The sequence below is a fragment of the Chiloscyllium plagiosum genome, chromosome 15 (genome assembly GCF_004010195.1).
Source record: "Chiloscyllium plagiosum isolate BGI_BamShark_2017 chromosome 15, ASM401019v2, whole genome shotgun sequence".
NCBI classification, from domain to species: Eukaryota; Metazoa; Chordata; class Chondrichthyes; order Orectolobiformes; family Hemiscylliidae; genus Chiloscyllium; species Chiloscyllium plagiosum.
This window is the reverse complement of record NC_057724.1, coordinates 54,954,273-54,977,287: the sequence shown is the minus strand read 5'-3', so window position 1 is coordinate 54,977,287 and position 23,015 is coordinate 54,954,273. Positions and strand designations below refer to the sequence as shown.

Genomic DNA, 23,015 nt, shown 5'->3' with positions numbered 1-23,015 from the left:
AAAATGCTGTCGACAAGCTTTGGGGAGTTGATGTGATGCAAGTTGTACATGGTACTGACACTGCAATGTTGATGATAGAGAGTGACTGTTGAATGTGATGGCTATAGTGCCAATTAAGCAGGCTATTTTATCCTGGATAGTACTAAGCTTCTTTGAATGCTGTTGGAGCTGCACTCATCTAGACAAGTAGGAATCATTCCATCACACTCCTGACTTGCATCTTGTAGATGATGGACAAGCTTTGAGGAGTCAGGTGGATTACTCATTGCAAAATTACCAGCCTCTTATCTGCTCTTGTTACTACCATTTGTACATGGCTGGCCCAGATCAGTTTCTTGTCAATGGTAACCACCAGGAAGTTGATAGTGGGCGACTCAGCAATGATTCAGCCACTGAATGTCAAAGAGTAACAGTTAGATTCTCTTATTAGAGACTGCCATTGCCTGGCACTTGTGTGTCCTGAATGCTATTTGAAACTCATCAGCCCAAACCCGAAAGTCCTCTACATCTTGTATTTGGATATTGACTGCATCAGTAACTAAGGAGTCTCAACTGGTACAAAACATTATGTAATCAAAAGCTAGTATCCCAAGCTCTGAACTTATGATGGAGGAAAGGGATACAGAAGCAGCTGACACTACTATAGGCTACTTGGGGAAATGTCTTATGGCTGACTTTCAACAACCACAACGATCTTCCACCGTGCTAGCTATGACTGCAACCAGTGGAGTATTTTGCCAAATTTGCTGTCAAAATCAGTTTTGCTGGGGTCTCCTTGATGTATTATGTGGTCAATTGCTGTTTTGACCTCAAGGGCAGTCACCCTCACTTCTTGAGTTTAGCTTTTTTGTCCATGGTTATTTGGTTCTAACTGAACTTCAGTATTGTTGAAAAAAAATACATTGTATCAAAGCATCTATTCTTGCACTCAGCTGGACATTTTGCAACAATATAAATTAAAGGAGAAAACAAGCATTTATACTGTAAGAGGAGAATGCTGATTAGTTGGCAAGTGGACCTTTGATAGGTAGATGAGTTTTCATGGACAATGTACCCATTGATGCTGATTGACAGATAACAGTTAGACTTGTTAGATTTTAAAGCAGACAGGTTGACTTTGATTAGTTCGGGCAGTGACCTGTAAAAATGGAACAGTGAGTGGCTGTCACCTGTTTTGTTACAGGTGCAGTGTGTGGACATGTTCTGTCAGCAAATAACAGGGTATTGTGATTTAATATATAGCTACCATTACAGACAAGTGTGTTATATTGAGAGCCTGATTAACAATCATAATTTGTTTGCCATCATACGTCCTGGCATATTCAGGATTATCTTGTAAATTTCGTTCAAGTCAGAATCACATTTAATTTAGGCACTATGTTGCATGTTTTGCAAACAAGGACTAGTTGGGTCCTGTACATCCACAACATGACCTCCCAACTCCTGTACTCAATACTCTGACCAATAAAGGAAAGCATACCAAACGCCTTCTCCACTTTCAAGGAGCTATGAACTTGCATTCCAAGATCTCTTTGTTCAGCAATGCTCCCTAGGACCTTACCATTCAGTGTATAAGTCCTGCTAAGATTTGCTTTCCCAAAATGCAGCACCTCGCATTTACCTAAATTAAACTCCATCTGCCACTTCTCAGCCCATTGGCTCATCTGATCAAGATCCCGTTGTAATCCGAGGTAACTTTCTTTGCTGTCCACTACACCTCCAATTTTGGTGTCATCTGCAAACTTACTAACTATACCTCTTAAGCTCACATCCAAATCATCCATATAAGTGACGAAAAGTAGTGGACCTAGCACCCATCCTTTGGCACTCCAGTGGTCACAGGCCTCCAATCTGAAAAGCAACCCTCCATCTGTATGGCACCTGCATCGTAGTAGCGTGAAACAACTAGATTCACCTTTGCTCAAACTGTGGAGATTACCCCACCAGGGTATTCCAAGGTATTCCACTGTGCTGCCTCACAGTGTCAGAGACCTGGGTTCAATTCCCACCTCAGGCAACTGACTGTGTGGAGTTTGCACATTCTCCCCGTGGGTTTTCTCAGGGTGCTCCGGTTTCCTCCCACAGTCCAAAGATGTGCAGTTCAGGTGAATTGGCCATGCTAAATTGCCCATAGTATTAGGTGTAGGGGTATGGGTGGGTTGCTCTTCGGCGGGTCGGTATTGACTTGTTGGGCCGAAGGGCCTGTTTCCACACTAAGTAATCTATTCTAATCTAATCTAGATTGAACACTTTTCAAGACCAACCCTGAGATTCCATGAGCTTTTTTGATATATAATGAGAAATTATCTGATGAGGATAGCCATTATCTCTAAGGATAGCTTTGAAGTACCCCATTTCAGCAGCATGAACAAACAGCTTAAGCCCTATGAGGTTACTGATAAGGTCAGCCCTACAGTGCATAGGTCTTTGGAATCCTAACATGTATACTTACTCGTGAAGGTACATTTGTGGTAGACACTATTACAGAATTCCCTAAACAACTGTTCAACAACAATGTCTGGGTAAGAGAGCTCATTTCAAATGTGAACTTAAGTGCATGATGGAGCCCATTAAGACAAATAAATTCTTACAGGCAATTGCAAATTCAATTTATCAGAAATGTGCAAGAGATAGAAGGTCACATCACATCTCTCATGGAACCCAACATGGATTTTTTTTAGATCACTGGGTCTAGTGGGGATCCCACAAAAACACTATCTATTTGGGCATACATGTTGGAAACTGAATTCAACTATGTGAGTTGCTGACTTCATAAGTTCAACAAATACTGATTCACACAATATTGGCAAATCTAGATCACCATGTCATTATGCCGTATTTGCAAGTTTTGAGCAACAGATGCTGTTACAGGAGCACAATCCTTTACCTGAAATGCTCGGGACCAGCTGGTTTTCAGAATTCAGAATTTTTCAAATTTCAGAATAAGTGGCAGTTTGATGAAGTTTAAAAATCTTTCTGAAGAATAGACTTACTGTAAGCAAAATGGGTCCAGATACAAAACTGAGGCCTGCCAGTACTGGGCCTCTACTGTAATAAGGCTATGACAGGTTCCACGTGATCAATTGTAATAGGGACTCTCTAGGCTGGATCACAGACAGATGTTGCTGCGGCCGTCAGCGAGACATCAGGATGGTGTGTTGCCTCCCTGGTACCAGCCAGGGTCAAAAATGTCCGAAAGGGTGCAAAATATTCTGAATGAGAAGAGTGACCAGCAGGACGTTGTGCATGCTTGTACCAACAACATAGATAGGAAAAGAGATGAGAGAGAGAACATAGGAAACTAGGCAGGAGGTTAAAGAGAGGTCCTCGAGGGTAGTAATATCTGGACTACTAGCGATGCCATATGCGAGTGAGAGTAGGAATAAGATGATACAGCAAATGAATGCATGGCTAGAGAAGCTGGTGCAAGGGGAAAGGATACACATTTTTGAACTATTGGGATCACCTCAGGGATAGAAATGACTTGGATATGAGGAATGGGTTCCACCTGAATTGGAAGGGACCAATATCCTTGCAGGGAGATTTGCCAGTGCTACTCAGGAGCCTTTAAACTACTTTTGCGGTGTTGGGGCAGGGGAGGAGGAGAGAAACAAAAGCAATAGAGAGAAAAGAGAAAAGGCTGGAGACTAGTGCAGTACATAAGAGGAGCAAGTCGAATAGTAAAAACAGACATGGTCTTGGCAGAGAACAAGGTAAATCTGATAAATTAAACTGAACTTACCTGTCAGGCCTCTTGCATTGAAGTAAGGCATATGAACTTTGCGAACAAGGGATTGGGATACAATAACTATTACAGAAACATGACTCAGGGATGGACAGGACTGGCACATTAATGCTCCAGGGTACAGATGCTAAAGGAAGGATAGAAAGGGAGGCAAGAGAGGAGGGCTAGTGACGTTTCTGGTAAGGGATAACATTACAGTTGTACTTAGGGAGAATACTCCTGGAAGATATATGGGTGGAATTCAAGAATAAAAGAGGGATGGTCATATTATATATATTACAGGCCCCCCAATTGTAAGTGGGAAATTGAGAAGCAATTATAAGGAAATTTACGAAAGGTATTGAGGAAACCCCAGGGAACTATAAACCAGTGAGCCTGACATCGGTGGTGGGCAAGTTGTTGGAGGGAATCTTGAGGATCAGGATTTACATGTATTTGGAAAGGCAAGGACTGATTAGGAACAGTCAACATAGTGTTGTGCTTGGGAAATTGTGTCTTACTAACTTGGTTGAGTTTTTTGAAGAAATAACAGAGGATTGATGAGGGCAGAGTGGTGGGTGTGATCCATGTGGACTCCAGTAAGGCGTTTGACAAGGTTCCACATTAAAGACTGCTTAGCAAGATTAGATCACAAAGAATACATGGAGAACTGGCTATTTGGATATAGAACTAGCTCAAAGGTAGAAGACAAAGGATGGTGGTAGAGGGTTGCTTTTCAGACTTGAGGCCTGTGACCAGCAGCGTACCACAAGGATCAGTGCTGGGTACGCTGCCATTTTTCCTTTGGATAAATGATTTGGAGTGAACACATGACGTATGGTTAGGAAGTTTCCAGATGACAGTAAAATAGGAGGTGTAGTGGACAGTGAAGGTGGTTACCTCAGAGTACAATTGGATCTTGATTAGTTGGGCCATGGGCCGAGGAGTGACAGATGGAGTTTAACTTAGATAAATGTGAGGTGTTGCATTTTGGTTAGCCAAAGCAGAGTAGGACTTATACACTTAATGGTAAGGTTCTGGCAGGGTGAAAGCAGCTTTTGACACGTGAGCCTTTATCATTCAGTGCATTGAGTATAAGAGTTGGGATGTCATATTGTGGCTGTACAGGACACTGGTCAGGGTCCTTTTAGAATACGGCATACAATTCTGGTCACCCTTCTATAGGAAGGATGTTGTTTAACTGAGAGGATGGAGAAAAGATTTACAAGAATGTGCTGGGACTGGAGGTTTTGAGTTATAGGGAGAAGGTGGGTTTTTATGCCCCAGAGGGTCAGATGCTGAAGGGTGACTGTATTGAAGTTTATAAAATCATGAGAGGGATGTTTGGTTGATGCAGATAAGTTGGGCAAAAGGGTTTGTTTCCCTGCTGTATGACTGTGGCTCTATCTGTAGACTAATCTTCAAGTTGCTATGGAGTATTCTAAAAATCAAACTAAGATTATTAGTTGGGCTTACAATGTAATGCACTTGTGTGTATTGGAAGCCACATATACAAAGGGCTCAGTTCTTTGCAGATGAAAAGAACATGTACATGCATGGTGTCTATTTCAACTCAACATAGTAGGTGACAGCCATTCAGTTGTTCATTTTTCAACAATGCCTGGATTAGTCAACTTTTCCTCGCGATGGGGAGGCAGTGGTGTAATGGCAACGTCACTAGTGTAGTAATCCAGAATGTTCTGAAAACATATGTTCAAATCGCACCATGCAGATTTTAAGATATAAACTCAATTTTTAAAAATCTAGTCTGAAGATGATCACGTAACCATTATCATCTGCTATAAAGAACCATCTAGCTCACTGATGTCTTTTTAGGGACAGAAATCCAGGTTTGGCCTACATATGACTCTAGACTCATTGCAACGTGGTTGACTCTTAACTGCCCTCTGGGCAATTAGGAATGCTGACCCAGCCAGCAATGCCCACATCCCATGAATGAATAATTTAAAAAAAACGACCAAGTTTAAAATTAACAAAGCCTGAGTGTTATCTGTCAATAAGTGCATAACAGTTCAGCAAATAACAAGAAAGGCAAATAGGTTACTGGCCTTTATATCAAAGGGAATGGAATGTTAGAGTAATCTTGCTAAAACTATACAAGGCACTGGTCAGACCACACCTTGAATGCTCTTTGAATAGGTTTGGTCTGGACTTACCACATCAACCAATCAGATATAAAATCTGTACATATTCCTTATCAACTTTACATATAACAAATTTTATTGCCCAAATTTATAATGAACATCCCTTTCATAAAACCCTGTCATGTTGCAATTACACTATTTTACCAATTGAAGCATTGACGTATCATGGAAAAGGATGTCATTATGCTAAACTCTTATTAGTAGCTTTTATTATAAATTCAGATGGTTGTATTTATAATAATATCAAAAGGACAGAAGTATAATTTTAAAATGGGGACTGAATTATGCCTGGTCCCCTGACCCAATTAATTTCCTGCCTCTTGCTGTCTTCATCCAACACTCAGTGTTGACTCCATTTGTGCAATATTAGAGGATTTAGAGATATAGTAAATTTTAAATCAAAAGACAGTCCAAGATGCAGTCCTTGATGTCAGAGGCAAGAAAAAACAATACTATTATGTCTATACCCCACGTATGTGTTGTGTTACCAACTAAGAGTTGCTGTTGCCTCATTAATCTCTCAGCATCTTGGCAATTTGTTCTTGTGGTACTTTGCTCCCCTTTCGAAAGGGATGATTCTTTTACGGCACAAAGTAGGAAAATCCTTTCATGTACTTACTTGAATTTTCTCATCAGTTCTGGTAGATCCTTACCAACGTGCTGAATGTAGAAACAGTGTGGATCGATTGCATAACTGACCCTTATCTCCATCTCCTGCCACCGACAAAACTGGAATTCTGAGATCTCACTGGCTACAGGTGGTTCCATAGCCCTTCCAAATGGTGAATTTGAAAAATGACTCCGATTTAATGGTTCCAACATACAGTTTGAACTCTCATATTGTTCTGGCGAAACTACACAATTTCTTGAGGTTGCCACTTGTTCAATTGCATTTGGGAGGCAGAAAATATCATGCGGATTCAAGGGTTCTTGAGGTGAAATGGCATCAAGAGTTGAGATCAGCACTTTTCCATTACATGTCTTTTCTTTTTCAGGGCTAACCCAGCAATTAGTATCACTGTCCGATGTAGGGAATTCAAAAGTGTCCCAAACTTCCCATTCCGATCTAACAATGTATGTTTGATTAACATTCAGAGACTTGCTTTTGTTGGAAAGGATATGTGGACCTTCTCGCTTCGAGTGCAGGCTTGTGCAACTTGAGTTTTCAGTAGTTAATATGTCCGCTACTGTTTCCACAATGAGTTCATTGCATAGATTTGATGATTCAATTTCTTCTGGAGGTTGGTCCACTTCTGAAAACTGACTGTTGAGAAAAGGGGAACAATCACTAGAATGCCTTAGTGATTGCTCTTTCTTTTGCAATTTTTGCAATTCAGATTCTGATATTATGTCCTCACAAAATGCACCAACTACTCGGGAAGTATTTGTTTTGGAAATGTCAAGCTTTGGACTACAGATGCCAGGTCCTTCATGAATATGTACACATACATTTTGTTTAACACCTGTTGGAAAATCTTCTGGAGCTAAACCGTTAACATAATTTGTAGAACCAAAAGCAGGAACTCCAAAAGGAAGAGGTTTCTCTGTTGCAGTCTGTTGTCCAGTTGCCACAATTCCTACTTGAAACAAGATGCCTGTGATGGTAGATAAGGCCTTAGTGAGGAGCAGAAAAGTAACTTCAAAGAAACATCTAATCTTTGTTAAATTCAGGCATGATCTTTAAATATTTATGCCACATCAATATGCTTTGACAATTTAAAGTACTGGAAAGTAATTTCCTTTAATTTTCTATGAGGGCTTCTGAAAAAAATTGTTTACATAGTAACTTGGTATAACTGATCTCAAACTTAAACTCTTCTAATTACCCTGCAGAATGTGAAATGACAACTTACAGCTATCAACCAAAACCAGTAATCAAGTATGAAGAATAATTAGACTAGAATGTGCTTTGAAGTTGAATTTCCAATTTTAGTATATCAGATAAATGAATGTCTTAATTTGAAAACTTTCTGTAGTGTCACACCTCTCAAAGATTTTAGAGGTACAACACATTAAGGCAAGTTAAGAGTAACCAAATAATAACCAATTTGTTAAATCATTAACAATTAAATCGGAAAGCACTAAAAAGGTGAGACAGTGAAAAAGAAGCAGACAGTTAAAGAATTTTCAAAGCTAATGTTGACAAACCAATGAACAACTTTTTTCAAGTACAGATTTTATCTTTGCTCAGTTAGAAATACAATATGCAACATAAAATTTATTTATTTTGTTTAAATGTATGAAAAATCAATTACTAGTCTCTAGATTTTATATTCACATTTCTCGTGTGTACCTCCTACAAGTTTAGGAAAAAGCAAGATTTTTTTTGATGCAGATTACTATTTGAGATTTTACAGATTTAGTTCCAGATGAGGATTTACCTGCTTTAGTTTCTTGAAACATTTTGTATAATTCTTTACTTAAATTGTATAGTTGACTTAGTTGACCAAAGACAACTTCATAAATTTTGCAGAGATCTTCTTTAAAAGTAATGTTCTGAATATTCAATCTGACCTGTGAAAATATATTTTTACCAGTCAATTTTTACCAACAATTCACATTCCCATTGTACTTCTACATATAAAGCATCCTAAGGTGCTTCTTGGCAACACTGTCAAACAAAAGTGATAGAGAGTCACATAAGGAGATAAGAGAACAAGCCAAAGAGGTTAGTTTTAACCATTAGAAATCTTAAGCATGATATATGTAGAGACTCAGACAGGTTTAAGAGTTTCAGGACTTAGGGTCTGGACAGTTGAAAGCATGATCACCGAGGTGGTAAAGGAATCAAAGATGCACAAAATGCCAAGCTTGCAGAATGTTGCTAAAACATTGCAGCAGGAGTAGGCCAATCTTGACCCCATTCAATCTCTCAAGCCTCTTCCACCATTTTAGAGATCATGATTGATCATTTAGCTTAACATTTTCCTACACTATCTCATAATTCTCGGTTTATTGATTTCTTTCAGAACATATTTTATGTCTGACCTTCCTCAGTACTCTGGAGGAGAAAATTCCAAAGATTCACTGCCTGCAGACTAAACAATTTTTTTGTTATATAGAACTATTGTCCTTTATTCTGAGATTGTTTTCTCTGAATCTATTTCACCTAAAAATTGTAGAAATTAAGGACAAATCTTCTCAATCTCTCCTCAGAGCTCAGTCCCATCATTTATTCTGGTGCACTGACACTGCCCTCCCTCTCTACGGTACGCAGATCCTTCATTAGATAAGCTATTGTAGTTCTTAGGAAATGTTCCCTGTGAAGATCACTGTATAATCTGGAAAGTAAAAATATATTTTGCAATTCCCTAAAGTCAAAGAAACATGGAATGAGCATAATAGCTTCCTTCTCATTATGCTTATGTTTTCATTATATTCTAATGCCTGATCATAAACTCCATGTCACCTGTTTACAGCCATTTCTATGTATTCACATTTTAAGTTTCAAAAGATAATTAAGTACAATTAAGCATCTACATCAGTGTTTAACTTTGACTGGATACGCTGCACAACTGCTAAAATCACAAATATGTAGACCTAGAAAAAAGGAATATTTCTTATTCAATCTTTCAAATCTGCTCCACTGTTCAATACGATCATGATTGATCATTCTACTCAATACTCTGTTCCCACTTTCTCCTCATACCCTTTGATTCATTTAGCCCCCAAAACCAGAATATCTAACTCTTTGAAAACAGTATTGATTAGATTACCTACAGTGTGGAAACAGGCCCTTCGGCCCAACAAGTCCACACCGACCCTCCAAAGAGTAACCCACCCAGACCCATTTCCCTCTGACTAATGCACCTAATATTATGGGCAATTTAGCATGACCAATTCACCTGACCTGCACATCTTTGGATTGTGGGACGAAACCAGAGCACGAGGAGCAGACATGGGGAGAATGTGCAAACTCCACATAGACAGTTGCCCAAGGCTGGAATTGAACCTGGGACCCTGGTGCTGCGAGGCAGCAGTGCTAACCACTGTGCCACTTGTGGCCTCAAATATCTTGCCTAGCAGAGAATTATATTTGTATCCTAGGGAACATGTAACTATTTCTATCCTATAATATTCTGAACTACTGGGATGGTAAGACGGAGCTGCTTTCAAAATAAAACAAAACCAGCAGAGAATGGAGGATTTTGCATATAACAATTAAGAGGAGTATGGCTTATACACAGCATATTGACCATATTATTACCAGGGCATTAACTTGATTGAGTCTGTGGAAGTATGCCAAAACTGCACTCAAACTATATAAAATCTATGCACTATTAATCTTCGTCAGGCACCGATTAAAGACTACAAGAATCTAGGACTAAGTAGTAAAGACAGTATGTTCCTATCTGCGCTTTTTCTCTATGACATGTAGTGGATTACAAAGAAAGGTTTCTTTGATACTCTGGGAGTACTTACACAAAAATATCATTGTAGATACAGGACAGGGGAGAGATCTACCATGAAACCAATAAGTGGTAAGCCTTGACAACATCCTAACAGAGAAGATCATGGTGCAGATGTCAACTAAACTACATAATATCAAGAGAAATTATCAGCAAGCTCCTGATATTACAGTTTATCTGTTTTTAGAAGAGTTGAGCATCAAGCACATAAATAGAATTTGCAGGGCAAATAAAACAAGCTTACGAACCAGGCTAAGTGTGCAAGTTTACATTTTTCTATTTTCATTAATCAAATAATATAAGTCATGCAAATAGACAGTGAGAATTTATTTGTGCTACTTTGTGTTGAGATTTAAAACCACTATGAAGAAAAGTAAATTATCTTTACTGATGATTGTGCCTGTCTTTAAATGGGAAGACTTGGAACCTATTAACTGGGAACATAAACCTGATGCAAAACAAACTCAAAATCATGTTTGTCCATTTTCATTTGAATGTAAAGGAATTACTGCAATGCGGTATCTTGAAAATATAAAGAATATTAATGTTACAAACAAATAAAAAGATTTACTGCTGTAAAAAATCAAAACATTCCATTCCTTGGGAATACATGCTTGATTAAACATTACAGTAACATACCCATTCAACGAGTGGCCTCAGCTCTTTGCTAATGGCCTTCTGGTAATTTTCAATTATCATCAGCTGGTAGTACAGATACCGTTTCATTTTTTCTATTGTAGGAGCATGCTTCTGTTCCATATGCACATTTTGCTAGTAAAATAAAGTGTTGAAAATACATGGCATTATGCATACTTTTAAAACTGTGCACACATTCAAAAATCTAAAAACCTGCCTGCACATACCACCTTCCATGTAGCATAACATCCCAAGTTTCACAGGAATGCTGACTAAATTAGACATTGAACTTCACAAAGAAACATTACACCAAATGACCAACAGCGTGGTCAGAGGTAAGATTTAAAGAGGCAGAGAGGCCTAGCAAAGGAATTTCAGTGCTGTAGGTCCAGGCAGTTGAAGGAGGAGAAAGTGAGGACTGCAGATGCTGGAGATCAGAGCTGAAAAATGTGTTGCTGGAAAAGCGCAGCAGGTCAGGCAAAGGAACAGGAGAATCGATGTTTCGGGCATAAGCCCTTCTTCCTGAAGAAGGGCTTATGCCCGAAACGTCGATTCTCCTGCTCCTTTGATGCTGCCTGACCTGCTGCGCTTTTCCAGCAACACATTTTTCAGGCAGTTGAAGGCACAATCATGTTAGAGGGAACAAAAATCAGAAATATCAAAGTATCCAGAATTGGTGGAAGCCAAAAGAACCCCAAATGTTGTAACCTCCTGCAGTCCTACAACATTAGGGAAAGATCAGGCTATTAAAATTTGAACAAAAGCAGAGGCTTTTATAATCAAGGTATTGCCAGTCTAAAGTCAACGTAGGCGAGCAAGTACAAGGATGATGGGTAAATGAGGCTGTGGCAGAAACTTAAGTTTATGGAGGATTGGAAGTTGGTCAGGACAGCATTTTGTCTGTCAATTTTAGAGGGGACGAGGGTTTCAGTAACCAATGAGCTAAGGAAGGGCAAACACAAGAGAAGTTATGTAACGTAAGTAGGAAAGGAAAGGGAATGGAGAAGCAATGAGAAACTACAATAACCATGTGCTTTAAATTTGGCCTATTATTCAAAATATTTGTGCCTAATGTTTCATTACAAAGATTGAATAATTTGATCCTAGTTTCTTATTTTAAATTTGGAACTGCGGTTTAAAAAATGAACAAAGACTTTTCAGATGGCAGGACAGACAACTTTATCTTGGTGGTGAAATTTTATCTTCATTCACTGAAGCATGGTGACTTTATAAAGCTCTGGTTAGGCCCCATTTGGAGTACTGTATCCAGTTTTGGTCCCCACACCTCAGGAAGGACATACTGGCACTGGAACGTGTCCAGCGGAGATTCACACGGATGATCCCTGGAATGACAGGTCTAACATATGAGGAACGGCTGAGGATACTGGGATTGTATTCGTTGGAGTTTAGAAGATTAAGGGGAGACTTAATAGAGACGTACAAAATAATACATGGCTTGGAAAAGGTGGAAGCTAGGAAATTGTTTCAGTTAAACGAGGAGACTAGGACCCGTGGACACAGCCTTAGAATTAGAGGGGGTCATTTCAGAACAGAAATGCGGAGGCATTTCTTCAGCCAGAGAGTGGTGGGCCTGTGGAATTCATTGCCACGGAGTGCAGTGGAAGCCGGGACGCTAAATGTCTTCAAGGCCGAGATTGATAGATTCTTGTTGTCTCGAGGAATTAAGGGCTACGGGGAGAACGCTGGTAAGTGGAGCTGAAATGCGCATCAGCCATGATTGAATGGCGGAGTGGACTTGATGGGCCTAATGGCCTTACTTCCACTCCTATGTCTTATGGTATACATATTCCAGCAAGGTCATGTTCTGCTGTTAGCACGAAAGTCATCCTGTATGGCATTGTGGTAAGAAATTACCTGCCAAAGATGTGTACGAGACATCCACTTGACCAAAGAGGGGAGGGCTTCTTAACCTCATATGCATCATTCTACAGAACAGTCTTAGGAAACACTGCAAAAATGGCTGGCTTGCGAAATGAAACCATCTTCAGATCAACATGGGTAGAGGGTACTCGGGGACTCATTAGCTTGATCATAGGTAACAAACACTGATAAGCAATGGAGAGGAGGTACTTCACTTTCCACCTAATATGGATGTTTCGCAGAAACTTTCTTATCTCCCTCCTTTTTTCCAGAGACACAATTCAAGCATACCTGAGGTAGTTGAGAGTGTTTTCATAGTTCAAGTCGTCCTGCAAGACCTTTCACAGGAATGTAATGGTCTCAAGCTGTAATACATTGGAAAAAGAACCTGTGGCAGCAATGAATTAAAAGGGGTTGCAGAAGGCAAAATTGCCTTCTTTTAATCTTCAATAAACTGCAACTGAAGATGATATTTCTGAAATGTCATCTAGGGAAAATATATGGGTTGAAATTATTAATAAAAAAGGAATGATCACCTTAATGGGATTGTTCCATAGACTGCACCCCCCCCCATTTGCCCCATTAATCAGAGGGAAATCGAGGAACAAATAAGTAGAAAGATCTCATATATACGTAAAAATAAGAAGGTTCTAATAGTAGGTGATTTTAATTTTCCAAATGTCGACTGGGACTACAACAGTATTAAAAGTTTGGACGGTGAAGAATTTGTTAAAATGTGTTCAAGAAAATTTTCATTATCAATATATCTGATCAGGAGTACCCTAGAACTCTGTGGGAAGCTAGAGAAGTGATTGCTGGGCCTCTTGCTGAGATATTTGTATCATCGATATTCACGGATGAGGTTCCGGAACACTGGATGTTGGCTAATGAGGTGCCACTGCTTAAGAAGGGTGGTAAGGATAAGCCAAGGAACTACAGACCAGTGAGACTGATGTCGGTGGTGGGCAAGTTGTTGGAGGGAATCCTGAGGGACAGGATGTACATGTATTTGGAAAGGCAAGGACTGATTAGGGAGAGTCAACATGGCTTTGTGCGGGGGAAATCATGTCTCACAAACTTAATTGAGTTTTCTGAGGAAGTAACAAAGAGGATTGATGAGGGCAGAGCAGTAGATGTGATCTATTTGGACTTCAGTAAGGCGTTCGACAAGGTTCCCCATGGGAGACTGATTAGCAAGGTTAGATCTCACGGAATACAGGGAGAACTAGCCACTTGGATACAGAACTGGCTCAAATGTAGAAGACAGAGGGTGGTGATGGAGGGTTTTTTATCAGACTGGAGGCCTATGACCAGTGGAATGCCACAAAGATCAGTGCTGGGTCCTCTACCTTTTGTCATTTACATAAATGATTTGGATGCGAGCATAAGAGGTACAGTTAGTAAGTTTGCAGATGACACCAGAATTGGAGGTGACGAAGAGCGATACCTCAGATTACAAAAGGATCTTGACCAGATGGGCCAATGGCTGAGAAGTGGCACATGGAGTTTAATTCAGATATATGCGAGGTGCTGCATTTTGGGAAAGTAAATCTTAGCAGGACTTATACACTTAATGGTAAGGTCCTCGGGAGTGTTGCTGAACAAAGAGACCTTGCAGTGCAGGTTTGTAGCTCCTTGAAAGTGGAGTTGCAGGAAGATAAGATAGTGAAGGCGGCATTTGGTATGCTTTCTTTTATTGGTCAGAGTATTGTGTACAGAAGTTGGGAGGTCATGCTGCGGCTGTACAGGACATTGGTTAGGCCACTGTACATCTCTATGACTCGACATAAACATTCCTACTGGAGAGAAAGAGCTAGCAAAACACTTTGGATCCAGTGATCATAATTTTATTTGTTTTAAAATAGTTATGAGAAAGGATAAGCCTTCCATAAAATTGAAGCTTTTAATTGGAGTAAGAAAAATTTTAATGGCATAAGACAAGAACTTTCAAAAATTGACTGGAGTAAAGTATTACATGTAAAGGGACTGGAGGCATTCAAAAGTGTGATAACGAGATTCCAGAGTCATTATGTTCCTGTTATAGAGAAAGGCGAGACTTGTACGATTAGAGAACAATGAATGATTAAAGATTTTAGTCAAGAATCATGTTAGTTATATACAACGGTGTTCAAATGAATCTCTGGAACAGTATAAAGAGTGGACGAGAATTTTTAAGAGGGAGATCAGGAAGGCAAAGATAGGATGCGAGATAGCTTTAGCAAATAAAGTTAAGGATAATCCAGAGATTCTACAAGTACATTAAGAGCAAAAGAACAAGGGAAAGTAGAAACCTTTAAAGATCAAAGAAGTCATCTTTGTGTTGAACCTCAGGAGATGGGAGAGATAATAGATGAATATTTTGCATGTTTTACGGTGGAGAAAAATATGGAGACTTGAGAACTCAGGGAAATATTGATGTTTTGAAAACAGTTCACATTTTAGAAGAGAAAGTGCTGGAGGTCTTAGAAAATATAAATGTGGGTAAATCTCTGGGATTTGATCTAATGTATCCCCGGACATTGTAAGAAATTAGGGAGGTAATTGCAGGGCCTCTTGCAAAAATATCTGTATCATCTATAATTACAGGTGAGGTTCTGGAGGACAAAAGAGTGGGTAACGTTGTGCCACTGTTTAAGAGGAGAAGCCTAGAAAGTAAAGACCTGAGAATCTGACTTTGACGGCAGGTACGTTATAGGAGGTTATCTTGAAAGATTCATATGCATTTGGAGAGGCGAGGAATGACTATGGATGGTCAGTATGGTTTGTGCAAGAGAAAACATGTGTTAGCGAGTTTTTTGAGGAAGCTACCAGGAAGGGTGAAGAGGGAAGAGTGGTAGATATTGCTTACATGGACTGAGAGTCAGAGAGATGTACAGCATAGAAACAGACCCACCATCCAACTCGTCCATGCCGACCGGATATCCCAACCCAATTTAGTCCCACCTGCCAGCACCCGGCCCATATCCCTCCAACCCTTCCAATTCATATACCCATCCAAATGCCTCAAATGTTGCAATTGTGCCAGACTCCACCACTTCCTCTGGCAGCTTATTCCATATACGTACCACCATCTGTGAGAAAACGTTGCCCCTTACGTCTCTTTTATATCTTTCCCCTCTCACCCTAAACCTATGCCTTCTAGTTCTGGACTCCCCAATCCCAGGGAAAAGACTTTGCCTATTTACCCTATCCATGCCCCACATAGTTTTGTAAACCTCTATAAAGTCACCCCTCAGGCACCGATGCTCCAGGGAAAACAACCCAGCCTGTTCAACCTCTCCCTATAGCTCAAATCCTCCAACCCTGGCAACATCCTTGTAAATCTTTTATGAACCCTTTCAAGTTTCACAACACCTTTCCAATAGGAAGGAGACCAGAATTGCATGCAATATTCCAACAGTGGGCTAACTAATGTCCTGTACAGCTGCAACATGACCTCCCAACTCCTGTACTCAGTACTCTGACCAATGAAAGAAAGCACACCAAACACCTTCTTCACTATCTTATCTACCTGCAACTCCACTTTCAAGGAGCTATGAACCTGCACCCCAAAGGTCTCTTTGTTCAGCAACACTCCTTAGGACCTTACCATTAAGTGTATAAGTCCTGCTAAGATTTGTTTTCCCAAAATGCAGCACCTCGCATTTATCTGAATTAAACTCCACCTGCCACTTCTCAGTTGTTGGCCCATCTGATCAAGATCCTTTTGTAATCTGAGGTATCCTTCTTCACTATCCACTACACCTCCAATTTTGGTGTCATCTGCAAACTTACTAACTGTACCTCTTATGCTCACATCAAAATCATTTATGTAAATGACAAAAAGTAGAGGACCCAGCACCGATCTTTGTGGAATTCCACTGGTCACAGGCCTCCAGTCTGAAAAACAACCCTCCACCACCACCCTCTGTCTTTTACCTTTGAGCCAGTTCTGTATCCAAGTGGCTACTTCTCCCTGTATTCCATGAGATCTAACCTTGCTAATCAGTCTCCCATGGGAACCTTGTCGAACGCCTTACTGAAGTCCATATAGATCACATCTACCTCTCTGCCTCATCAATCCTCTGTTACTTCCTCAAAAAACTCAATCAAGTTTGTGAGACATGATTTCCCACGCACAAAGCCATGTTGACTATCCCTAATCAATCCTTGCCTTTCCAAATACATGTACATCCTCTCCCTCTGGATTCCCTCCAACAACTTGCCCACCACCGATGTCAGGCTCACTGGTCTATAGTTCCCTGGCTTGTCCTCACCACCCTTCTTAAACAGTGGCACCACGTTTGCCAACCTTCAGTGTTCCGGTATCTCACATGTGGCTAGTGATGATACAAATCTCAGCAAAAGGCCCAGCAATCACTTCTCTAGCTTCCCACAGAGTTCTAGGGTACACCTGATCAGGTCCTGGGGATTTATCCACTTTTATGCATTTCAAGACATCCAGCACTTCCTTCTCTGTAATATGGACATTTTGCAAGATGTCAACATCTATTTCCCCACAGACTATATCTTCCATATCCTTTTCCACAGTAAATACTGATGCAAAATACTCAGTATCTCCCCCATTTTCTGTGGCTCCACACAAAGGCCGCCTTGCTGATCTTTGAGGAGCCCTATTTTCTACCTAGTTACCCTTTTGTCCTTAATGTATTTGTAAAAACTCTTTGGATTCTCCTTAATTCTATTTGCCAAAACTATCTTGTGTCCTTTTTGCCCTCCTGATTTCCCTCTTAAGTATACTCCTACTTGCTTTATACTCTAAGGATTCACTCAATCTATCCTGTCTATACCTTACATATGCTTCCTTCTTTTTCTTAACCAAACCCTCAATTTCTTTAGTCATCCAGCATTCCCTTTACCTACCAGCCTTTCCTTTCACCTTAACAGGAATATATTTTGTCTGGATTCTCGTTACCTCATTTCTGAAGGCTTCCCACTTTCCAGCCGTCCCTTTACCTGCAAACATCTGCCCCCAAACAGCTTTCGAAAGTTCTTGCCTAATACCATCAAAATTAGCCTTTCTCCAATATAGAACTTCAACTTTTAGATCTGGTCTATCCTTTTCCATCACTATTTTAAATCTAATAAAATTATGGTCGCTGGCCCAAAGTGCTCTCCCATTGACACCTCAGTCACCTGCCCTGCCTTATTTCCCATGAGTAGGTCAAGTTTTTCACCCTTTCTCATAGGTACATCCACATACTGAATCAGAAAATTGTCTTGTACACACTTAAATTCCTCTCCATCTAAACCCTTAACACTATGACAGTCCCAGACTATGTTTGGAAAGTTAAAAGCCCCTACCGTAACCACCCTATTATTCTTACAGATAACGGAAATCTCCTTACAAGCTTGTTTCTCAATTTCCCTCCGACTATTAGGGGTTCTATAACACAATCCCAATAAGGTTATCATCCCTTTCTTATTTCTCAGTTCTACCAAAGTAACTTCCCTGGATGTATTTCCGGGAATATCCTCCCTCAGCACAGATGTAATGTTATCCCTTATCAAAAATTCCACCCCTCCTTTGCCTCCCTTTCTATCCTTCCTGTAACATTTGTATCCTGGAACATTAAGCTGCCAGTCCTGCCCATCCCTGAGCCATGTTTCTGTAATTGCTGTGATATCCCAGTCCCATGTTCCTAACCATGCCCGGAGTTCATCTACCTTCCCTGTTAGGCCCCCTGCATTGAAATAAATGCAGTTTAATTTATTAGTCCTACCTTGTCCCTGCCTGCCCTGACTGTTTGACTCGCTTCTGTTCTCAACTATACCAGTCTCAGATTGATCTCTTTCCTCACTATCTCCCTGGGTCCTACCCACCCCGCCACCTTACTAGTTTAAATCCTCCCGAGCAGCTCTAGCAAATCTCCCTGCCAGTATATTAGTCCCCTTCCAATTTAGGTGCAATCCATCCTTCTTGTACAGGTCACTTCTACCCCAAGAGAGATTCCAATGATCCAAAAATATGAATCCTTTCCCCATACACCAGCATCTCAGCCATGCATTCATCTGCTCTATTCCTGCCTTCAACAGTTCGTAGCACCAGGAGTAATCCAGATATTACTACTCTCGAGGACCTCCTTTTTAAATTGCTTAACTCTCTAATCCCCCTTCAGAATCTCAACCTTTTCCCTTCCTATGTCATTGGTTCCAATGTGGACAATGACCGCTTGCTGCCCCCTCTTCCCCCGAGAGAACATTCTGCATCCTCTCCGAGACATCCTTGATCCTGGCACCAGGGAAACAACACACCATTCTGCTTTTTTGCTGCTGGCCACAGAAACGTCTGTCTGTACCTCGAACTAGAGAATCCCCTAACACAATTGATCTCTTGGAACCCAACATACCCCTCGTTGCATTAGAGCCAGTCTCAATACCAGAAACTTGGCTGTTCATGCTACGTTCCCCTGAGGATCCATCACCCCCTACGTTTTCCACAACAGCATACCTGTTTGAAATGGGTATATCCACAAAAGACTCCTGCACTAGCTGCCTACCTCTCTTACGCTTCCTGGAGTTAACCCATCGATGTGACTGCATCTGAGACTGTCCCCCACCCCCACCTTCCTATAACTGCCATCCATCACATACTGTTGCAAATTCCTCATTGCTTTCAACCATCTCTCCAACTGATCCATTCGATCTGATAAGATTCGCAGCCAGCTGTATTTATGGCAGATATAATCCACAGTAACCCTTAAAACTCTCTTTAAACTCACACATCTGACAAGAAGTACATATCACTCTATTAAAGTCCATTTTTGCTCCTTCACAATCTACAGACCCAGAAAATAACACCGTCTTACTCCTCTACAAACACTGCCCCAGGTTAAACTGAGTTATGGCTTATGTCTCTTGATTAAACTTAAAATATATCTCCAAAAACATATAATCAAGAAAGAACCTACTCTACTCACTCCTGCAGATTCTCTGTAGACCACACTTAAAACAACAATTAACTTATCTGATTCTGTGCTGTGAACTTCACCCAACAGTTCCTCCAAGATGAGTTGTGAATTTCACTGTTTGATAATTTTCCCAGATGCACTCTGATGTCCAGCGATACACGAATTCAAACACCAAAGGCAGTAACTATGCAGGTTGTCTCTCTCTCCTGCAATGACCTCACCATGTGCTTCCTTTACCTATTCTTCTCCCTTTTAAAACTACTGTTGTTTTGACTTTTTTTCCCAAAAGTTCCAAAACAATGCAACAGCATGTGAAACAGTAATTGCTGCTCCTGCAATTCGAGGAAATCACCTCCAGCACCTAAAATACCTCAAAGAGCAGCTGTTACAGCCAGAAATATTTCCCAACTTTAGTAAAGCCTTTGACAAGGTTCCGCATGGTAAACTAATTAGTTAAGTTAGACCACATAGGATTCAGGGTGAGGTTGCCAATTGGATATAAAATTGGCTTAACTGGAGACAAGTGATGGCGGAGGGATTGTTTTTCAGACTGGAGGTCTTTGACCAGCAGTGCTCCACAGGGATCGGTGCTGGGTCCACATTTTTTAGTCATTTATATAAGCAATTTAGATGAGAGTATAGAAGCTATAGTTAATAAGCTTGCAGATGACACCAAGATTGGCAGTATAGTGGATAATTGAGGATATTTAAGATTACAAACAGATCTTGATCAATTGGGTCAATAGGCTGAAGACTGACAGATGGAGTTTAACTTAGATAAATGCAAGGTATTGCATTTTGTTAAGATGAACAAAGGCAGGACTTAATAACAGTTGGGCCCTGGGTAGTGTTGTAGAACAGAGAAACCTAGGGATTCAGGTACATAATTCTTTGAAGTTTGCATCACATAGGTGGTTAAGAATGCATTTAGCACACATGCCTTCATCATTCAGACCTTTGACTATAGGAGTTGGGATGCCATGTTGAGGTTGTACAGGATGTTGGTGAGGCCTCTTCTGGAGTAGTGTGTCCCATTCTGGTCATCCTATTTTAGGAAGGATATTATTAAGCTGGAGAAGGTTCAGAAGAGATTTACCAGGATGTTGCTAGGAATGGAGGGTTGGAGTTATAAAGGAAAGGCTGGATAGGCTGATTTTTTTTCCACTGGAACGTAACAGGTTGACAGGAGAACTTAGAGGTTTATAAAATAATGAGGGGTATAGATAAGGTGAATGACAGGTGTCTTTCCCCTAGCGTGGGGGATTTCAGAACTAGGGAGCATATTTTTAAGGGGAGAGTAGAAAGATTTAAAAAAGACATGAGGAGCAATTTCTTTTTATAAACAGAATGGTGCATGTGTGGAATGAACTTCCAGAGGACATGGTGGATGTGGTTACAATTCCTGAAGGGCTTATGCCCGAAATGTCGATTCTCCTTCTCCTTTGATGCTGCCTGACCTGCTGCGCTTTTCCAGCAACACATTTTTAAGCTCTGATCTCCAGCATCTGCAGTCCTCACTTTCTCCTAGACACAGCATATACCAATAAAATAGTGAAAATGAAAATGTAGGGAGGGGCTGTGAAGGTAGGTGGGTGGATGGTGTATGGAGGCAGTGGGTTTGGATGTTTTGACCCCTTTGACAGTGCATGCTTTGTATGACAATACCTTATAGGCAAGAGTTCATGTGGCGAGACATCAGGGTGTAAGCACAGTTTACAACCACAGCTCAGGGAAAAGGATAGCCATCCTGCTAAAGGGAGAGTACTCCTGCAGAGAACTCAGATGAGGACAAGTTACGTAAGAAAACTTATGGATAAGCACAAATAAATATTTTGTGCATTTGGTTTATGTACAACATTTAGGAGTGTGGAGGAGTTCAGCCCTGATTTAGCATGGGTCTATGCACAAAGTTTGGAGGCTATGGAGAACTTGTGACCAATTTCAATAACACTTGAGACCCAGTCAAAACTGAGCATCCGCTGGTCAATGTCACAGCTACCATTGTACCACAAGCAACAGTTCAGGCTGAAATCATGCAAGGCCATGCAACAGAAAGTTTGTCTTAACACCACAAAAGTCTGCTCTATTGCACTGAAATAGTTTAATTGCATGCAAGCTGGCATTAAGTCGAAGGGTGAACTGGATTCGTGAGCTATATTGTCATTACTGCTAAGGAGGCACAATCTGCTTTGCAGTGGTAGTTTAAATTGTAGATGGCACGATAGACTCCCACAGAAGACATTACGACAGTTGGCAGGCATTCACCTCCAAGACTGTGTATGGTCAGTCGTGTATCTAGTACAGTCCCTTTCAGCTGCAGTAAGTTTCTGAACTGACACACAACACCTGTATAAAATGATGCATAAAATAGTCAATAATTCCCTAAAAAAACAAGAGAAGCCTGCAAATTTCATGAATTCATGTGCTTCTGCCATCTGCTCTCTCAAAATATGGTACTTTAGTGATGTTGTAGCAAGGCTTATGATACAGAGCGAAGTCAAACAGAATCATGTGCAAGTGCGTCCCTAACTGATGAGCTCAATGCATTCTATGCTCACTTTAAACAGTGAGGTCACTTGTCCCAACAGCCTCAGATGTACTGTAACCTTGGTCATCACCACAGATCAGCCTTAAGAGTGAAACCACTGAAAGCAACCAGCCCAAATGGAGTCCCTGGCTGTGCATTCAGATCCTACACAGACCAGCTGACGAGATTATATGCAGACATCTTCAACCTCTCCTTACTGTGACCTGAAGTTTCCACCTGCTTGAAAAAGACCACCAACACCCCAGTGCCAAAGAAAGATCATGCAGCATGCCTCAATGACTGGTGGTCAGTGGCTCTGACATCCATAATTATGAAGTGCTTCAAGAGGTTGGTCTTGGCTCACATCAAGTCCAGCCTTCCAGACTGCCTTGATCCCTTGCAATTCACCTCCTGGCGCAATCTGTTCACAGCAGACATCTCCCTGGCCCTACACTCATCCCTAGAATATCTGGATAACAAGAATACCTACACCAGGCTCATATTTATTAATGAGAGCTTCATCTGCAACACCATAATTCCAACCAAACTCTTCCATAAACTCCAGGACCTATTTCTTTGCTCCCCTTCTCTGTAATTGCATTTGTGGCTTCCTGACCAACAGACCAGCCAGTAAGAATAGGCAACAATGCCTCCTCGATGATAATCCTCAATACCGGTGCCCCAAAAGGCTGCGCCCTCAGCCCCCTACTGCACTCCTTATATATTCAAGACTGTGGGATCAAATTCCATACCAACTCCATT

At 40.8% G+C, this 23,015-nt stretch overlaps 1 protein-coding gene across 5 annotated transcripts in view; it reads right to left on the bottom strand.

Annotated features, from left to right (window-relative positions):
• Positions 1–23,015, bottom strand: part of LOC122557331 — a 38,200-nt gene that overhangs the window by 12,759 nt on the left and 2,426 nt on the right. For 3 of the 5 annotated variants that reach the window (XM_043704925.1, XM_043704926.1, XM_043704924.1), the window contains 3 exons: positions 10,938–11,069; positions 8,271–8,403; positions 6,509–7,484 (listed from right to left, as the gene is read on the bottom strand). In XM_043704925.1, coding sequence (XP_043560860.1) covers positions 6,509–7,484; positions 8,271–8,403; positions 10,938–11,069 — 1,241 coding nt within the window. Of the gene's footprint in view, positions 1–6,508; positions 7,485–8,270; positions 8,404–10,937; positions 11,070–13,106; positions 13,181–23,015 lie in introns of all 5 variants that reach the window. The other 2 variants (XM_043704928.1, XM_043704927.1) reach the window with 2 other exon arrangements.